This window comes from Fusarium oxysporum, chromosome 12, assembly GCF_000149955.1.
Source record: "Fusarium oxysporum f. sp. lycopersici 4287 chromosome 12, whole genome shotgun sequence".
Taxonomy (NCBI): Eukaryota; Fungi; Ascomycota; class Sordariomycetes; order Hypocreales; family Nectriaceae; genus Fusarium; species Fusarium oxysporum.
The window spans coordinates 541,515-558,859 of NC_030997.1; the positions used below are offsets into that span (position 1 = coordinate 541,515).

Here is a 17,345-nt window from a genome sequence, read left to right on the forward strand (position 1 = left end):
ATGATAAACTCGCTGACGCGGGCACAGAGAGATTATCTCGCACTATCAACTACCGCTACTTAGCTGATAGGAGGAACTTTAGCTCATATCGCTAGCGGTAGGACTTGACGAAATGGGAAAGTCTATGAGACCGCGATCATGAACAACCATGCGGGGAACTTTATGGTGGTACGCGGTAATACACCTAATTGGCTGCCGTGCGGCTAGGCACCATTCCAAGGTGAATTCGATTGGTAGGGATCCTTATCATGGTTCGTGAAGCAGTGAAGACGTCAGAGCGGCAGAATTAAATGGAGGACTTGATTGCTTGTGTTGGTATTGCCAGCTTCTACCGCTCAAGTCGGCATGATGAAAAGTCCGCGATTACGTATATAAATCCAGCCTCTCATGACACCTCACCTTGCACTCTAATCCTTATCTACCATCTGATCCGAAGGTCTTCGCTATCATGTCATCCAAAATCGTACCCGTCATTCAGCCAGTCCCTCTCCAAACAGGTCCGCCAGAGTATGAAGCTCTTCGGACATCCATCCTCGAGGAGTTCGGCAGCACCGTCCCAGACGAGCTCCGCCTTCCAAAAAGCCTCATCGACAATCCCCCAAAGAACGTAACCGGCATCCCCAAAACCTGTGGTGTCTTGACCGATCAAGAAATCGACATCACAGAGAACTACGACGCTACAGCACTCGCAGCTGCAATCGCATCACGAAAATTTACATCCGTCGCTGTCGTCACTGCCTTTGCGAAAAGAGCTATCATCGCTCATCAGCTTACATGCTGCTTGACACAATGGTGGTTCGAAAAGGCTGTTCTCACTGCTCAGCTTCTTGATCAATATCAAGACAACACTGGAATGACCTGCGGTCCTTTGCATGGCGTGCCAGTCAGCATCAAGGAACACATGCCGGCCAGCAACCACTGGTCAAACGTGGGATACTTGGCGACTCGAAAACTTGACAGAGAAGATTGTCAGATGGTCAAGATTCTTAGGGATGCGGGTGCTGTCCTATTCTGCAAGACAAATCAACCGCAGTCCATTATGCATCTTGAGACAACATCGCCTTGGGGGAGAACCCTGAATCCTCATAATATCAATCTATCGGCTGGAGGGTCTACTGGTGGCGAAGCCGCTCTTATCGCTCTTCGTGGTTCAGTCTTGGGCATTGGTACAGACATCGGAGGAAGTGTTCGTGGACCAGCGGGGTTCTGCGGTATCTATGGCCTCAAGACGACGTCCTACGTGTTCCCCCAGAAAGACTTCTTACCGGGTGGTTTCGCCGCTGAATTGAACGTCTTGTGTTCAGCAGGGCCGATGTGTACCTCGCTTCGGGATGTTGATCTCCTCATGTCGGTCGTCTCCGGTTCTCGTCCTTGGCTGAAAGACCCTCGACTTGTCCCTCTTCATTGGACGGGAAAGTTGACGGAAAACAAGCCGTTAAAGATTGGACTCATGATCAATGACGGGCTCATCACTCCCCAGCCTCCAGTAACAAGGGCTCTTGAGTGGGCAGCCCGAGAGCTCCGATCTAAAGGGTTCGATGTCAAGCCCTTCCGACCCTACGGGATGGAAGAAGCCATGAAGGGTATTCGCCGTGCATACTGGCCAGACGGCGGCAAGACAGTCAAAGCATACCTCTCAGCCACGAATGAACCTATGAATGCCTTGACTAAATGGATCATTCAAGACGCTGAGGGTCCTGGGCTCGATGCCAACGGCGTTCTCAAGCTTCGCGTAGAACGCGATGATTTCAGATGTCGTTTCGCAGAGCACTGGGAGTCACAAGATGTGGACTTTGTAATTTGCCCTGTATTTGTTGGCCCGGCATGTTCTCACGAAACGGCGCTCTACTGGAATTACACGGCGCTCTGGAACTACGTTGACTACCCCGGCATTGTGATCCCGACGCCCGTCAAGGCTGGCGCGAAAGGAACTGAGAGCTATCCGCCGGACAGTGTTCCTTTGAGTAAGGAAGAGGAACAGGTCAGACAATTCTGGGCGGAGGGTGATTTTGAGGGAGCGCCTATCAACTTGCAGGTTGTTGCGAGGAAATACCATGATAATGATCTTTTTGCGGCGGTGAAGGAGATTGACAAGGTCATTAATTAGCGGTAATTGGAGGGTTCCTTGAAGATTTGGGAATATGCGGTGATAGGTAGATGATTAGCCAACCAGGTCGATAAACACATATGTGCGGTCAGCACGCGTCTCACATTGCCTCGCACCCCACAAAGGATCTTACTGCATAAGAGTTTTCAGCTCATCAACAGAAACGCTGAAACTCGAGTCAAGTTAAATTTGTGGTAGTCGATGATATCGCCAGATGTCAGCTGCTAACTGACGAAACCTTCGCCATTTTAATGGCGAAATATTAGCCTTGATTGCTTTGACCGATTGCGAAACAATGAAATCTGTCGAGCATCTAAAAATTCCAACCTCAAACCGTCTTCAATATGCATGGATCTCGGTCCATGAAGGGACTTTCAAAGGCAGAGCCAGGCCCATCGGAACAGCCTCAGTATTCTTCCCACAAGTACCCCCCATCGAACAGCCCTCATGTCGTCAAAAATCCACATTTCCCGCATTATGATACTACCAACTACCAACTTCCGCCTCCCCCTTCTTCAACTTCTACACCTTACGCATACCCTCTTGGCGGAGCCTACTTAAATGGATTCAGACCAGAGACTGCGCCTGCCCCTGGGGTTGTTCCACTGAGGGGGGGTGATTTTGGCTCCTTGACACAAGCGGTCGTCCAAGAAGCGCACCAGAACCACGATATTAACAGTTTTGAATACGGAGTCTATTCGATGTCGCACCAGCAACACTATCCCCAGTCCTTTTATCCACCTGCGCCGGACCACCGAGGTGTTTCTCTCCATGATCAGCGTTTATCATATGGACAAACTCAGTACGACTCGGACTCACATGAAGACTACGCAGTGCTGGGCAAGCTTCAGGGTTTGCAGGCTAATTCAGAACCGAAGGGCGATGACTGCGATTTGTCTAATCCCTGGATGAGTCACATTCCTAAACGCTCCCATAACTTCACACCTGATGCTCCAGCAAAGCATTTCGAGACACTGCAAGGCCGTGAGCGGCAGGCTAGACCTCCGTCCATCCTGGATTTACCACATTCCCAAGATTTCGAACCTCAAGCTCTGGAAAAGACCCGTGAGATACTGCGAGAACATGACCGGAAGCCTCACAAGCTGGGTGAGAATTTTGAATATAACTTGGAAGCCAGGTTGAGGAAACAACCTCAGGTGTCGAAGGAGTCCATCGAGTTACCTGATGCAGCAAGTTTGACCCTACGATCCCGCACCCCTTCAGCTTCCCCAACCGTATCATCTGATATCGAGGTGGCTTCAATCTCTGAAGATTCAGACGCGGTAGGCCAGCTTGATGTGAACAGCCAAGGGTACCGCATCTTCAGCCGAGTCTTCTGTCGTATAGCGATTCTCGGTCAGAACGAAGTGACAGAGAGAGGTGAGTCGAGCAGCAATAGCTCAAAAGGAAAGCAAGTTGCGAAAGGTGGGTCTACAAACTCTTCTAGTACCAGGGATGGAACAAGCTCGACACGTGGACGGAAGAACCAACGGCAAGACGACGACATTGGAGATGAAGGCGGAGATGGAAGGAACGAGCCGCCCTCGAAGAGGGGCAAGACAAGTCAGTCACAGTGTGGGGGAAGATCGCGGTTCCTTGCATGTCCATACTGGAAATCGGACCCCGAAAAGTATTGGGAATGCTTTCTGAAGAAGAATGATACCATCGCACATTTAAAACAACACCTGACGCGCCGACATACACCCAAGTATTACTGTCAAATTTGCTATGAAACCTTCGGAGACTTTGATCTTTTTGACTTCCACGCGCTGGAGAGATCATGTACGCGAGGTCCATCGGCGAAATTGGAAGGGATATCTCAGCAACAAAAGAATCAGCTGTCCGTCAAGAGTAAAGGATCGGTTGAACAACAATGGTACACAGTATGGTCTATCCTGTTTCCTGATTTGGAACCACCTGCTACGATTTACATTCATTCAACACATTCCGAAGACTTTTGCCGGATTCAGGAGTTTGCGCAACGAGAAGGAGTTGCCATTATCCTGGATGAACTGGAGTCTAATGGACTGGTAGTTCAACCGGATGCATCTAACCAAATGCTCCGATCGACCGTACAGAGAGCTATGGTGGCGATATTCAGAAGCTATTCGATCAGGCGAGAACCCAGTTCTGAAGAAGCAGAGGAGCCGATCCTCAGCCAGGCTTTGGAACCAGACCATGGAGTATCACTTCAGCAAGTGTCAATTACTGGGGGACAAATAGGTCATGGCAATCTTCCCATTAACTCTACCTATATGAACCGGATGATGGAAGATGTCACGGATGGTTCTATTATCCAAAGATCAAATAGACCGAGCAGAAGTACATGGTCACAATTACCAATGACGGCTTCGTGGCTTCCTAGAGGGATTGTGCAGGATCACAATGAAGATGAGCCATGGGGACCAGCTTTTCTTGATGAGCCAGCATTCGGGCAAAGTTCCTCAGGAAATGATCTACCATTTAACCTTGAGAGTTCGGACATGCCAGACTTAGATGCCTTGTTGCGAGATGTGATAAGTGCTGAATCATAGTCTATATATGAACGCATTTAAGTAGAGCGACTTCGGACTGAACCAATGCCGCACATTGTTCTTACTAACGCAAACATAACAACTGCTACCAAAGCCGAAATGGTGTTCACATAGAGTTAATAACTAAATACTTGTCAAAATTCCATTATTTTGTACAATCTACGGTTACGAAACACTAAGATCACACCGACCTGCTCTGGGAACTATAAAGAACTCCCCAACCTGTGTCATCATCTCATCCGTCATGCCATGGTGTAACTGTAAGCCTCTGCACTCACGAAAAAGCATAGCTAAAGTGACAAGGATCTCCATCCGAGCCACATGCATACCAACGCATCTCCTTGCGCCGATGTTGAAAGGGACATGTGCTCGTTTCATTTCTGGTGTTGGATTCAGGAACCTGGTAGCATCAAATCTTCTTAAGTTAGTGATTGCACCCGCCTATCCCTGGAACGAAATTACATACCTATCGGGCTCAGGAAAAACATCTTCAAGGCGGGAAATGAGCCACCCAGTCGTGTAGACCATTGTGCCTCCAGGGATATCCCAGTCATGAACAGAAATTCCACTTGGTGGTACAAGTCTCTCAACGAGTGCGGCTGCAGGATTATGCATCCTAAGGACCTCTTCCAAGGCACTGTTCAAGAGGGGCAAACCCTCAACATCCTTGGCGGTGAAGTTAGTAGGCAGGTTACTGACCTCCTCCTCGATCTGTTTCCGGAGGTCAGGGTCTCTGACAATCTGCCATGTCGCATATGCCAAAGTAGTAGCCGTACTATCCGAGCCCGCAACAAGAAGCATGCTCACCTCAGAGCTCAACTCATCGTCATTCAAGCTGGGTTTCTTGCCTTTCACCTCCTGACTCAACAAGTGACGGGCGATACTTGGGCCGCAATTTGATGAAACTCGTAGTTCTCCGAGTGCTGATGTTACACGGTTGAAGATGGTTTCAGTGACTTGACCAACGTCTCTAAGCCAGGCAATAGGAGACCACTTGAACAGAGATATGAGCCTGCGGGGGAGTACTGCTTGGAAGACAACAGAAGGGCCAGCATTACTCAAAGCCGTATAGAGGGGTAGACCTTTCCCACCGGAATGTAACAAGTTGAAGGATTTGCCGAAAGACATCTCACTGACGACATCGACAGCCAGGCAGCGCCACCATTTGTAGACATCGGCCTGGCCTTTCTCGGCCTCTTTCTTGATATTGGCTACTGCCTGACTAGCCAGTCGCTGAATCTTCACTTCCTGTTCTTCCTTTATTGATGAAAAACCCCTACCAATGATCCGTTTGCGTTCAGAGTGAATACGAGGATCTCGCATGGTGAACAGCATTGAGGAGTGGCTGAAGCGGATATGGTCAAAGACGGGTGCTTTCAGGCAATGGCTACCCACGCCGTGCACTTTGTAGTAGCCATCGACGCTGTTAATGGAAACTTCCTTGGGTCCAACTCTGACTACTGGACCGTGAACCTTGTGAAGATGGCGAAGATGCTGACGGCTGGTTCCGACTGCCCTGGTATATAGCAGTGGAAGACCAGTGAAGTGGGTGTACCATGGTCCAGGGAGGCGTGAAAGCGGGCCACGGTGATAGTTGAACAAAGCTCTGAGCACAAAGGCTAGGAGCACAATAGAGAGGATGGGTATAAAGGAGAGAAACATTGCTTCAGCGACAAGTGGGAGTGGTTGTCGTCAACTAAATCGTATGAAGTTATGTCGATCTGTGGATCCAGGCTACTTTATGTACGACACCATAATCTGTAATCTAGCCCAACATCCATACTCACAAATTTCACCATGATATCCTCAGGTCTGGAACAGCTTCTAATCTTCGGGGGCCGACTAGCTCAGCCCTGTTAGTCAAGGGTGAAGTCCCATAAGCGCCGCTGAATGAACTAACTCTGCCATGATCCCCGCGATGTCACTTATCTCATGCACGATTGGGGTCTAAAATGCCAGTTGGCATGGTATCATGTATACTATTTTAGTGCCTTGCGGGCGGGCCAGGCCGCGTCTACTGGGTCTTCTTCACATGTCAGGATCTCAGAAAGCTTGGTATTAGTGAATCGAAGGGCATCTGAAACCTATAAGCCACTATGTAGGACAAGAATAGTCACGTAAAATGAGGGAATTTCTACCAGCCTTCTGGAAATGGTAGTACACGGAGGAAAACGATGATACTCCTACTCCTTCTGGCCTGTTATCCGCAGATCCACTTTCTTTCTGCAAGATACCTTGTAAATATTGGTTAATGCCGTAGAACCGCATATGCACTGCGCCTTGTAAGTCTTACGAATGCCTCAATACCACTGCAGTCCCAAAGTGGCCCGAGATATCCGAAACTGTCGAATTTTGAGGGCTTTTTATCAGTCATATCCTGGGTGATGCAGATGTCTAGGGCCACTTTACGGGCGCTTACTCAACAGCCTTATGACCCCTGCTGCATTGGCCTCGCATTGACACACTCATCATTGGCTTCGTTCGGCTATTTGAAGTAATGATGCTCCGCCACGTGGTACTGAAACAGTCGAGATGCTGCAGAGTAAAATCTCTACGAAGGCTTGGGTATGGTTGAACAAGATGGCATGTGAAACCACTCATGTAGGCTGCGATCTTAGCCGCAGCTGTCTTATTCTCAGACACCCTTTGCACTGGTAATTGTTACATGTATAGTTGGTAGATAATAACACAACCAGTATTCTTTTCAGGTCTCGGGGATCATTTCAACCCAATGCACCATCTGCTGCAAGCCTGGTAACGCCAGCTGAAAGCTTGTCTTCAAGCCACGACAGCACATTAGCAGACTTTTCAGAAACCCCCAACAGCGCTTACGTTTTGCGCGAGTGCATTGTTCTCACTATTCTTAGGCCTTTTACTGTCTTCTACTTGAGCCCGCTCATGTAAGAGAATGGGGACGAATCTGCAGGAGACACGAGCTATTTTCGCTCCACCGGAAAAATAAGCACTAAATCTGGTACGCGATTGCACCCATGCAAATGGCACCCAACCTTGGTACGATCTTATCAGTACCTCTGAGGCTGAGCCTTTATCGTAGACTTTGGGGTCCGGCGGAAAATTTGCTGCAGCTGGGGGTTATTAATAGATATCGATGTAGGGTCTTATTCATAGCATCCAACGTCTGATATAATTGCGATATCCTGCGAAGCGCCATCTTTATAGCTTCACTTCATGAAAGTCAACCAAGCTTGAACATGGCATACACTATTATAAGCAATTCGCCTATACAGGCTAACCCAACCAAGATCTTTTTACATGGTCTTGGAACACTCTCCTTTTCCTATAGCTTTTACCTCTTGACAACCTGGGACTCAGCATACTCTGATTCTTTCGGATGGTACTTTCAGCTTCTCACTGTCGTGGGCCTCACCTTGTCTCTTATCACATCTACCTTTGGCCTCATCGCAGATATTATGAGACATGATGGCTTTTCAAGGACCAAAGACACTATCTCACTTCTTGCGACGCCTCTCGAAGTCATGATTGCTGTCCTATACTGGTCTATCAAATTCCACGATCCATCATTACTCATGCCAGCCGACCTTGTCATCAATCCCTGGGCTGATCTTGGATACCACCTGGTACCCGCGGTGCTATTAGTACCGGACTTACTGTTGTACAGTCCCCGAGCGACTATTACTACGAGGAGCATGATGTTCACCAGTACCATTTTGGCTGTCGTTTATTGGTGCTGGATTGAGTTGTGCTATTACCAAAATGGCTGGTAAGTATAGCTGTCGACATATAATCTGGTTCACCAGTTAACACTTACAGGTATCCGTATCCCATGATGGATCAGTTCAGTGCCATTCAGCGGGTTGCAGTTTTTGTTGGGTCATCAGGATTACTGACCTTGACATCGTCTTCCCTCCAATGGGTACACGGCAAGGTGCACAGTCTTAATGTGACGAAGATCAAGCCGAACTGAAAAATGATCAAAACAAGTCAGGTCGCTGTGGGCTCGGAAAGAGGTGCCTAAAAGAATAAGGGAAAGGCGGAATTCCGTTCCAGCTTTGCGGTGGTCCATTTGGCGAGTCATTTCGCTGTAAAATTAAGGATTTCACAGGCTTTGGTCAAACGGCAGACAGTGAAACAAATCCATTAGGAATTAGCCAATGGACCCATGAAGATCGGTGTCCAAGCTCCAGTGAATCAGCCTAACTAATTCACTGTATCGAAGGATTCAATCCTGGAGGAATATTAATTTTACGGGACCAAATTTCTATTGTTGAGCACTGAGGCGAAGTAAATAGTGAAACAGCGAAAACATGGCCTAAGCAAACCTTACGCAACACCATATAAGACACTATCGCAACTCAATATCGACAGAATCTCATCCATTCTCAGTTCCATCCCACTTTAACCACTGCGCCAAATATACCATGCAGCTCTCCATTACTACTATTATCGCCGCTCTGGCAACCTTCCATATCGCCAATGCGAGCTGGAAAAGTAAGTCGGTAGTACCGTATTGATGACGATTCAGCTGGCCTCTCCCCTAGTTACTGCCTTCAGCAACGGTGCTTGTACTCTGAACGCAGAGGACATCAACTCTTTCTCTCGCGAGCTCAGCTCGTCAGAGAGCGTTCCGGATTGCTTCACTTTTGGACAAGACATGCCCGGCACATCCTGCACCGAAGCCTACCCTGCCACCTCTACAACAGGACCTTGCAACAGTGGCCCACTGAACCCAAAGTCCATCCGGGCTGAGGGCAACTGCGTCTTCTATGCCGAGGCCAACTGTGAAGGGTCTGAGGCAGGAGTCACGTTGCCTGGCACTCCAACTTGTGTGGATAATGGGGCCAACATCATGTCTTACAAATGTGTAAGTGCATTTCCTTTGCCCATGAAAGAGAGATCACAGCTGACTCAGTCTTCAAAGTGGTCTGATTAGACATACTTCAGTGGATAGTGTCGCTAGGTTCAGAATAGGCTAGTCTTGTTGAACAGATTCAAAACTCTTTGTAGTAGCAACTGAAGAGATACAAACATCACGATGACTAGACTCCAGCTGCAGTCAGCCCATAGATCAATAAACTGGAAATAATGAGAACATCCCTGAGAATATTTGTCACAATATCACTCTCTCGTGCCCCAAGAGTTTCAGCAAATATCTTGAAGCCTCCGTTGGCCCCACGAGGGGAGCCGCACAACAAGCCTCATCCCTCAGCCAGATCCAGCCACTTCCCCAACTCATTAAAAATGCACTTCAAACAGCATACGAAGTCACGCGGGAAACTTGTCAAGTTGTGGCATACCCCGCAAAAGGAGGCAAACTTTGAAGCGGGGGTTGGTTGATAGAATGTCACTAATAGGATGCCAACGCTCGGAAGAATACGAAGGGCCTATAGGAGTCGAGTACACTATCAATTGCCGACTCCACTCTCCGCTCTCAGAGATAAACTCAATCCCGCGGATAACGTTTTCACTACGGTTGGCTGCAAGCTTAACTAAACATGATGTAGATTATCGATAATTTGGTATCTCTGGGGTAAGATCGCCTATGCGCGCGTGATAAAGGCCGTCACTTGTTATCTGGAACAACGAACCGAAGGAGTAGCTATATATCCGTCGTTTGTCTCGCAACTATTGATGGGGTATTAACTTCTCACTGGTCATTCAACTTTCTGCCTAACAACTCATCATGACTTTCAAGAACATGCTCCGCAACTCACCCCTAGCAGGCTATGGAAAGGCCATACGCGAAGCACCCCGCGAGGTCATCTTTAATCCACATCTGCTGTTATCATCATTGGTCTATGCCTTTGGTGGGTTTCCCGTCAGTAAGTAATTACCCACTTCAGTTGTGTTTCATTACTTATGATTTATCAAAGTTTGGGATCAGGGTGCATCCTCGGTCATCCCTTCCCTTCCTGGCTTCCAGAACCACTTCAAAATCATCTCCGGATCAAACGCCGATGAGATTCGAGTCTTCGTATCTATCGTTTACGTTGGTTTCGGAGTCGGCTCAGCTCTCACCTTCTTCGTCAATGACCGAATCGGAAGACTTTGGTCCTATCGCCTTTATACTATCATCTACTGCATCGGTACTCTCATGGCCATCTTCTCCCCAAATCTCAACGTCCTCTACGCCGCCCGTGTTATCCAAGGGTTGGGCCTCGGTCCCTTGACAGTCACCTGCCCTATGTCCATCGTCGAGATCGCTCCAGCGGAAATTCGAGGTCTTCTTGCAGCATGGTTCACTCTGTTGATGGGTCTCGGCTTGTTCACAGCAGTGTTTTGCACTCTCGGAGTCTACCGCCATGTGCCCGTTGGTAATCTTCAGTTCCAAATCGTTTGGCTTACCCCAATGATCCTGATGGGTCTCTGCATGATCGCCACTTTCTTCATCCAAGAGTCTCCACGTTGGCTCTTCATGGCTCAACGTCGACAAGAGGCTATTGAAACACTTGTCAAGATCCGCGGTCTGCCATCTGATGACGCTCGTGTGGATCATGAGATCCGAGACATTGAAGACGACATCAACAGAACAGCTGAGGCGGTCGGAAACTCAAGCCTGTGGACAATCGCAAAGGAAACTTTCACCATCGCATCCAATCTGCGCCGCGTTCAACAGAGCCTTGTCTGCTACGCGCTTGCCCAACTATCCGGGGCTAATCTCATTACCTCTTATTTCGTCCCCATCCTCGCCATCGTCGGCGTTGGTGGTGATACAGGCCATAGCATGTTCCTCAGCGGCATGTATGGCGTTTCCAAGTTCTTCTTCATCCTTATCGCCACATTCTTCTTCATTGATGCTCTCGGTCGGCGAAAGTCTCTTTTCGTCGGTGCCGGGCTGCAGATGGTGACTCATATCTATCTTGCTGTCTATGTCAGGACTTCGCAGAAAGGTCCTGTCTCCGAAGCCGCTTCAAACGCAGCAATTGCAGCACTTTTCATCCATGCCTTTGGTTACGGAGTCGGTGAGTCTTGACTCCATGATCTACTAAGTGAACTTACTAACAGTTAACAGGGCTATTCATTCTCCCTTATGTGTTTGGCAGTGAGCTATGGCCAAACCGCATTCGATCCTTCGGCAGTGCTCTTAGTCAAGCCTTCCACTGGCTGTTCATCTACGCGATGCAGTACAGCATGCCATCTATCCTCTCAAGCTTCCATCAGTGGGGAGCCTTTATCTTTTTCGGTGCTTGGTGCGCTGTTGCGATCGTTTATACCTATCTCATGATCCCTGAGATTTCTGGTCTGAGTGTTGAAGAGATTGAGGATCTCTTCCGCGGTCCATGGTTCAACGCTCACAGGCGCACCAAACGGATAGTTGTTCAGGGCGTGATTGAGAATGGTAAGGAGGACTTCGGTGATAATGTGTGAGTCTTCTTAGTGTTGCTTCTTCGTTTCGCATCTAATAGACTTACCAGGGACGATAAGATGAAAGATGATGACACCAATGAGAAGGATGTCTCGAGGGTAGCGTAAGGTCAATTTAGGGAATTGTGAGGTTTTGCCTTTCATGGAAGTCTGGGGATACAGGTGCGGGTGAAAGTGGTTAGCGTCTCTACTGCCTTAGTAATATCAAAGTAGTTCTATATGATCAACTGTTGTCGATTTGGGTCATTATATACAGTAGCTGTCGTTCATTCGCCCGGTCTGCTATGTACTAAGCATCGTGGACATAATCCTTCAAGTTGAACGCAATTCTGCAAAGGCGCAGAGGCGCAGTATCTTCCGCAAGGACTCGTGAATCTTGGGTTCCCCTTCATTGTGTCCACAAGACGAATTTGTACCGATTTTTGACTAGAACTAGTCTGAAGTTCAAGTAAGCTGAGCTTTGATCGAGTCCCAACATTCAATGAGTTACTTTTCACCAAGATGGAATGAATCACGATTATATGACGAGGATTCATATCATGAAGTGCATGCCCAGCATACGTCACTTTTGCTAACTTGACACTGCCTGTGGGGCCTGCCTGAACTAAAGTCGGCTAAGCTGCTTCGACGAACCATCAACTGTCGTAAAGGCCTGATGCTGGAGTGAACGGTCACTACCAACACCTTCCATCAGGCTATTAAAAGGGTTTGTACCAGCTTCCAAGCGTCTCCACTTCCACAAGTCCAGATACTCATTTTCCTTCCCTTCAATCCTATCCACGACGTGCTCACCCAGATTAGGAAGAAATTTGAATCCATGTCCACTACCTCCTGTCGCAACCATCAGACCCTTTTTGTCGGGCACGAAATCAACGACGAAATGGTTATCGTATGAGTCAGTGTACCAGCAAAGACGAGTGCTCATTTCACACTGCGCCAGCTCGGGGAGGAAGTCTTTCACGAAACCCTTGACAACTCTCGCGCCGATGAGTGGAATTTGGCGGATAGACTCTTCCGTCCATCGAGTCTTGGGTACACTTCTGACAGTGCCATCTGCTTGAGTCTGGGGGTTGGTGAACTTTGTACCACGATAGCCCATCTTGACAACACCGTTGTCATCTCGTGCAAAGCCATAGAGGCCACCATATTTACCATGGCGCATGTTATATCTGGAGGTTGCCAGTTAGTATTTATTAAGGTCTGAGGTAGGTCTTTACTCACGACCAAGTCGGGAAGTTTTCGGGTGCAAAGCGATCCCATAAAGCCTTGTCGGGTGGTAATTGAAACAGAGCCACGCTTCCAGCAGTAGTCTCGCAGAGATTGTCAAGCTGCGTGATAAGCGAAGGAGTCCAGCCACCGCAAGCCATGATCGTTAGCTCCGCGGCATGCACTGTTCCATCCGCCGTTCTGACACCAGTGATCTGTGAATCAGTGCTCTCAACAAAGCTTGAGAACTTCCCCTTGGATTCTCCAAAAAGAAATTGCACACCCAGAGTCTGTGCTTTGTTGAGTGCAAAGCGACAGGCTTTGTCAGCGTAGGCAAAGCCTGACTGAGTATCGAGAAGGGCGGAGTTGTTCTTGAGGTCGAAGGCATTGAGAGCAAAGTCGAATCCCTGAGACTTTGCCCTCTCAACGTCCTTCGGCTCGCTGAGATCGATTTGTGTATGCTCTAATCCTACCTTGGTCATGTTCTCAATGGTGTCTATGTCAAATTGCGACAATGATGACTCTGAAGTAATGGTGAGAACTCCGTTGTTGACAAACAGTTTGTCAGACGAGGAAAGCCCAGGAGGTGTGAGTCTTCCGGCCTTGAGCTCGTCATTCCACTTCTTCCACTTCGTGATGGCATCAAGTGCGAGATTCTGGTACCAAATCTCTTTGCCATATGCTGCACGAATAATTTTGTTGATGTCTAGTTGAAGAATGTTAGTCCTCATACTGAAGAAATTCGTATCATCTTACCTGCTGAGGCAGCATCACATCCTTTGTCATACGAATATTGAGATTCGTGATATGGCTGTTTATCAAGAACCTTGACATTGGTGTAACCGCGCTCCGCCAAGTGAAGGGCCGTGCTTAGACCAAAGACACCAGCACCAACAACGATGATTGGTAAGGATTTGCTTGAGAGATTTGATGACATCTTGCTGGCAGTCTGGTTTGCAAGTAAATCAATTACTTCACGTATTCTCTGTTCGAACCACTGACTGTGCTCTCCCAAAGGTGATTTGAAGCGTTTATACCACTATCGCAAATAAGCCTTTACAGCTCCCCTGCTTCAAGCAGATAACAGCAGCCGATTTGCCAGCGATAACGCGGGCAGTGTCGCAGCAATTCCCCGCCCTCGGCGAATGGTTCTTGTCTATTGGCCCTTCGTATTCTTCCGAGGAGGGGAAGATTCGCTGGTGGAGCTGAAAGTTGGTCTTTGCTGCATTTGGATAGTGCTAAACGCAGGGTCCGCCCTCCGCATCGGAACGATGATTCTCTTCAACCTTTGACAATCATTCTGTCTCGCAAAAAGAATCTGAGACTTGTAACATTCGATTGATCATTGTAGAACTTCATGAGCCGTTATTGAACACGGATTCTTCCGTGCGTGGCCTCATTTCGCATACCCTTGTTCAATCGGGTTCTTCAAGACCCACAGATGCGCTTTACCCTACAGTCCTGAGATCGGCGAATTAGCCAACCATGCCTGAAGTCATCAAGAGTCGACCAGCCAGAGGGGCGGCGCAACGCGTGCGAACCGGTAGTAGAACTCTTGTTGCATGCATAAGTTGCAAAGACAGAAAGTTGAAGGTGCATACCGCTAGGTTTATTCCAGTGCCAAGGCTCACATTTGTTTAGTGCGATGAGCAAATCCCGTCGTGCAGCAATTGTCGGCGAAGTGGTCTTGGTAAGCATTAGATTCGTCGCAGGAGATTATTCTCCAGGAGTAACAATGTGTAGGGTGCTTTGTGGAAGACCCGATAACGAAGAGACATCAGCCACGGAACTATTTGGAGACTCTAGAACAAAGAGTAATTCTGTTGGAAGCACAGCTGAAAAAGGCCCAGTCCAGTGTTACCAATGGCCCAAGTCCTTCAGCAAGTAGTCAGGCTGCGTCTACATCAGATCAAGCTAGTACGACTGCCATTGACGAGAGATTTGAACTCGATGATCTCTCGTCCATGATTGGGACTCTGAGCCTGAACGCGGCTGGGGCCGAGCCAAGTTATCTTGGGGCATCGTCTGCGTTCGCTTTCGCACGCTTCATGAAGCCCTCTATTCGCCAAGCAGTCGCATCACTACCTCCGGAAATCTCTTCAATCTCGAGATCCCAATCTCATGGCCATGCATCGTATCCTCCAGAACCTTGCCCGCTGCCAGACTATCAGACAGCTGTCAAGTTGAGCAACGCTTATTTTCAGAACATCCATCCCCAGTACCCATTCTTGCATGAACCGACATTTAGACTGTGGGAGACGGTCTTGGAAGACCCCTTCGAAGCGATGAGTAGCCTTGGTTATGACCCTGTACCTCTCTACTTCCTCAATATGGTAGCTCTACATGGACCTTGTCTGAATACTTGTCTAACGACTGCAATAGGTTTACGCCATAGGAGCTCTCCTAAAACCCGGCTTGGGCTACTCAGCAGAGCAACTTTATGTCTCTGCCATGCTCTACATAGATGAGATCATTTGTAATGACAACCTGGAGTGCATACAAGCGATCCTTTGTTCAGCAGCCTATTCTTTACGCTCGGCAAAAGGCACATCGCATTGGTAAGGCTTGCCGAGTGCCTCACCATTCGGAGTGCACAAACTGACATTAGACAGGAAGCTTGGAGGCCAAGCTCTCCGACAATGTGTCAACCTTGGCTACCATCGCAATCAGAAGCGACTACGGTCTACCCTCAACCCATTGCAAAGAGAGCTCCAGAAGCGAGCCTTTTGGAGCGCATACGTGATGGAGTGCTCGGCTGCAGTTATGTTGGGAAGGCCGCTGAGTCTTCATTACCAGGAGGTAGATGCTGAGGTAAATCCTTCAGACCGTAATGAAACGCTGTATGACTGACTATTAAAAGTTTCCATTGGACATTAAGGAGTCACAAATATCTTCAACCGGTATCTATGGCGCCCCAAGGCCATTAACCTCCCAGACGTCGACGATGATGACCCATGCCATTCATGGATTCCGTATACGTGCGTTGATAGGACGCATTCAAACCACTTTGTATTCTGACAGCACTCTGAGAGATGCCACAATCCGCCAAGCCCTTATTGAACATCTCTCGGACGAATTAGAGGAATGGTATGCCGCACGTCCTCCTCCAATGACACCCCCGGATGGTGGTGCACTCTCATTCTTCGTCAGTGCAGATTGGTATGAAGCAAACTACAACTATGCCGTACTACAACTCTTCCGGCCACAAATCACGGACACAAAGACTTCAGTATCGGATGGGATCTTTCTGAAGTGTCTAAACACTTCGAAGCAGACATGCCACATCTTCCGACGTCAATACTTTGGGAAACCTATGGCCTACACATGGAGTGCCTTGCATGAACTCTTCCTCGCCGGACTAACATACCTGTACTGTCTGTGGATGTCACCCGCAGCACGACAAGTATCTCGACATGACGAAGTCAGCAACACTTGTACAGATTGTACCATGGTTCTGGTGATCCTTGCTGAGCGGTGGCCCGAAGCTGCGCCTTTTCGCAATATCTTTGAAGTGCTTGCAAGCCGAACAATGACGATGATGACTGATTCGCATCAAGGAAAGGAAGTAATGCCTATTGCAATAGGTCCGGAACAGGAGACATATCCGGAAGGCTTGTCGCAGTGGATGGCTGGAATGTCTGATACGGGTATAACTACTGGGGTGGACTGGTTGCTGAGCGAGCTCATAGACGAGTTCCCAGCTCCTGAATAAGTACTTGTAAATAAACTAAAAGGAGAATAACATGGAGGATACTCTTTGACCGATACTCAGATTTAAATGGTTGATGATGAATGTCTGTGCTTCCTCGGCATAGAGCTGTCTGTTGTTGAATTTCGGCAACTGGCGTAGGCTCTCGTCTTTTCCGAGCTCCATTGACTTCTTGGTACCGGGATTACAAGAAGCTCTTCTTGCGGTTCAATAATAGCAGCCGAACTAACACGGCATAGGTGCGTCTAGCTCCGGAAGAACACGAGCACCCTCGATCATTGGCCGTTGATGGGACTGTCAATGGCACCAACGACTCGCGACCCGATAGAGTGGGGATTAGCAAATGAGAGTAAACATCGGCAGTGTTTCCACACCGTTACGGAAGTCATAACTCTCAAATAAAGTACAGACAACTATGAAATAAGTATATATATTTCGACTGCCA

The 17,345-nt window shown here is 48.3% G+C and overlaps 8 protein-coding genes across 8 annotated transcripts; 6 read left to right on the forward strand and 2 right to left on the reverse strand.

Annotated features, from left to right (window-relative positions):
• Positions 1–277: 277 nt before the first annotated feature.
• FOXG_13271 (uncharacterized protein) lies at positions 278–2,207 on the forward strand. The gene has a single exon (XM_018393228.1). It carries the CDS (start codon positions 449–451, stop codon positions 2,105–2,107), a length of 1,659 nt encoding a protein of 552 aa, XP_018252452.1. The 5' UTR covers positions 278–448; the 3' UTR covers positions 2,108–2,207.
• A 244-nt stretch (positions 2,208–2,451) lies between these two features.
• Positions 2,452–4,641, forward strand: FOXG_13272 (uncharacterized protein; the record flags this gene model as incomplete). Its single annotated transcript, XM_018393229.1, has 1 exon — positions 2,452–4,641. One exon carries the CDS (start codon positions 2,452–2,454, stop codon positions 4,639–4,641), a length of 2,190 nt encoding a protein of 729 aa, XP_018252453.1.
• Positions 4,642–4,698: 57 nt separating this feature from the next.
• On the reverse strand, positions 4,699–6,486 carry FOXG_13273 (uncharacterized protein). The gene is made up of 2 exons (XM_018393230.1): positions 5,108–6,486; positions 4,699–5,056 (listed from the first exon to the last, which is right to left on the reverse strand). The coding sequence occupies exons 1-2, from the start codon at positions 6,301–6,303 to the stop codon at positions 4,807–4,809; spliced, it is 1,446 nt and encodes a 481-aa protein (XP_018252454.1). The 5' UTR covers positions 6,304–6,486; the 3' UTR covers positions 4,699–4,806.
• A 1,226-nt stretch (positions 6,487–7,712) lies between these two features.
• Positions 7,713–8,999, forward strand: FOXG_13274 (uncharacterized protein). Its single transcript, XM_018393231.1, has 2 exons — positions 7,713–8,383; positions 8,434–8,999. Exons 1-2 carry the CDS (start codon positions 7,854–7,856, stop codon positions 8,585–8,587), a joined length of 684 nt encoding a protein of 227 aa, XP_018252455.1. The 5' UTR covers positions 7,713–7,853; the 3' UTR covers positions 8,588–8,999.
• Positions 9,000–9,041: 42 nt separating this feature from the next.
• On the forward strand, positions 9,042–9,553 carry FOXG_13275 (uncharacterized protein; the record flags this gene model as incomplete). Its single annotated transcript, XM_018393232.1, has 3 exons — positions 9,042–9,111; positions 9,162–9,484; positions 9,542–9,553. The coding sequence occupies 3 exons, from the start codon at positions 9,042–9,044 to the stop codon at positions 9,551–9,553; spliced, it is 405 nt and encodes a 134-aa protein (XP_018252456.1).
• Positions 9,554–10,079: 526 nt separating this feature from the next.
• FOXG_13276 (uncharacterized protein) lies at positions 10,080–12,260 on the forward strand. The gene is made up of 4 exons (XM_018393233.1): positions 10,080–10,442; positions 10,494–11,582; positions 11,633–11,984; positions 12,036–12,260. Exons 1-4 carry the CDS (start codon positions 10,304–10,306, stop codon positions 12,091–12,093), a joined length of 1,638 nt encoding a protein of 545 aa, XP_018252457.1. The 5' UTR covers positions 10,080–10,303; the 3' UTR covers positions 12,094–12,260.
• Positions 12,261–12,540: 280 nt separating this feature from the next.
• On the reverse strand, positions 12,541–14,128 carry FOXG_13277 (uncharacterized protein; the record flags this gene model as incomplete). Its single annotated transcript, XM_018393234.1, has 3 exons — positions 12,541–13,154; positions 13,207–13,897; positions 13,948–14,128. The coding sequence occupies 3 exons, from the start codon at positions 14,126–14,128 to the stop codon at positions 12,590–12,592; spliced, it is 1,437 nt and encodes a 478-aa protein (XP_018252458.1). The 3' UTR covers positions 12,541–12,589.
• Positions 14,129–14,465: 337 nt separating this feature from the next.
• Positions 14,466–16,903, forward strand: FOXG_13278 (uncharacterized protein; the record flags this gene model as incomplete). Its single annotated transcript, XM_018393235.1, has 6 exons — positions 14,466–14,784; positions 14,833–14,881; positions 14,935–15,524; positions 15,574–15,749; positions 15,804–16,002; positions 16,052–16,903. The coding sequence occupies exons 1-6, from the start codon at positions 14,677–14,679 to the stop codon at positions 16,901–16,903; spliced, it is 1,974 nt and encodes a 657-aa protein (XP_018252459.1). The 5' UTR covers positions 14,466–14,676.
• Positions 16,904–17,345: the final 442 nt, after the last annotated feature.

What these genes read in the sequence shown, in the direction of transcription:
- FOXG_13271 (XM_018393228.1), top strand. Translation starts at nt 449, where the DNA reads ATGTCATCCAAAATCGTACCCGTCATTCAGCCAGTCCCTCTCCAAACA.
- FOXG_13273 (XM_018393230.1), bottom strand. Translation starts at nt 6,303, where the DNA reads ATGTTTCTCTCCTTTATACCCATCCTCTCTATTGTGCTCCTAGCCTTT. An exon ending in GTTTTTCCTGAGCCCGATAG is followed by an intron (nt 5,057 to 5,107) that starts GTATGTAATTTC and finishes TAACTTAAGAAG; the next exon opens with ATTTGATGCTACCAGGTTCC.
- FOXG_13274 (XM_018393231.1), top strand. Translation starts at nt 7,854, where the DNA reads ATGGCATACACTATTATAAGCAATTCGCCTATACAGGCTAACCCAACC. An exon ending in TGCTATTACCAAAATGGCTG is followed by an intron (nt 8,384 to 8,433) that starts GTAAGTATAGCT and finishes TAACACTTACAG; the next exon opens with GTATCCGTATCCCATGATGG.
- FOXG_13276 (XM_018393233.1), top strand. Translation starts at nt 10,304, where the DNA reads ATGACTTTCAAGAACATGCTCCGCAACTCACCCCTAGCAGGCTATGGA. An exon ending in CTTTGGTGGGTTTCCCGTCA is followed by an intron (nt 10,443 to 10,493) that starts GTAAGTAATTAC and finishes GATTTATCAAAG; the next exon opens with TTTGGGATCAGGGTGCATCC. An exon ending in GAGGACTTCGGTGATAATGT is followed by an intron (nt 11,985 to 12,035) that starts GTGAGTCTTCTT and finishes TAGACTTACCAG; the next exon opens with GGACGATAAGATGAAAGATG.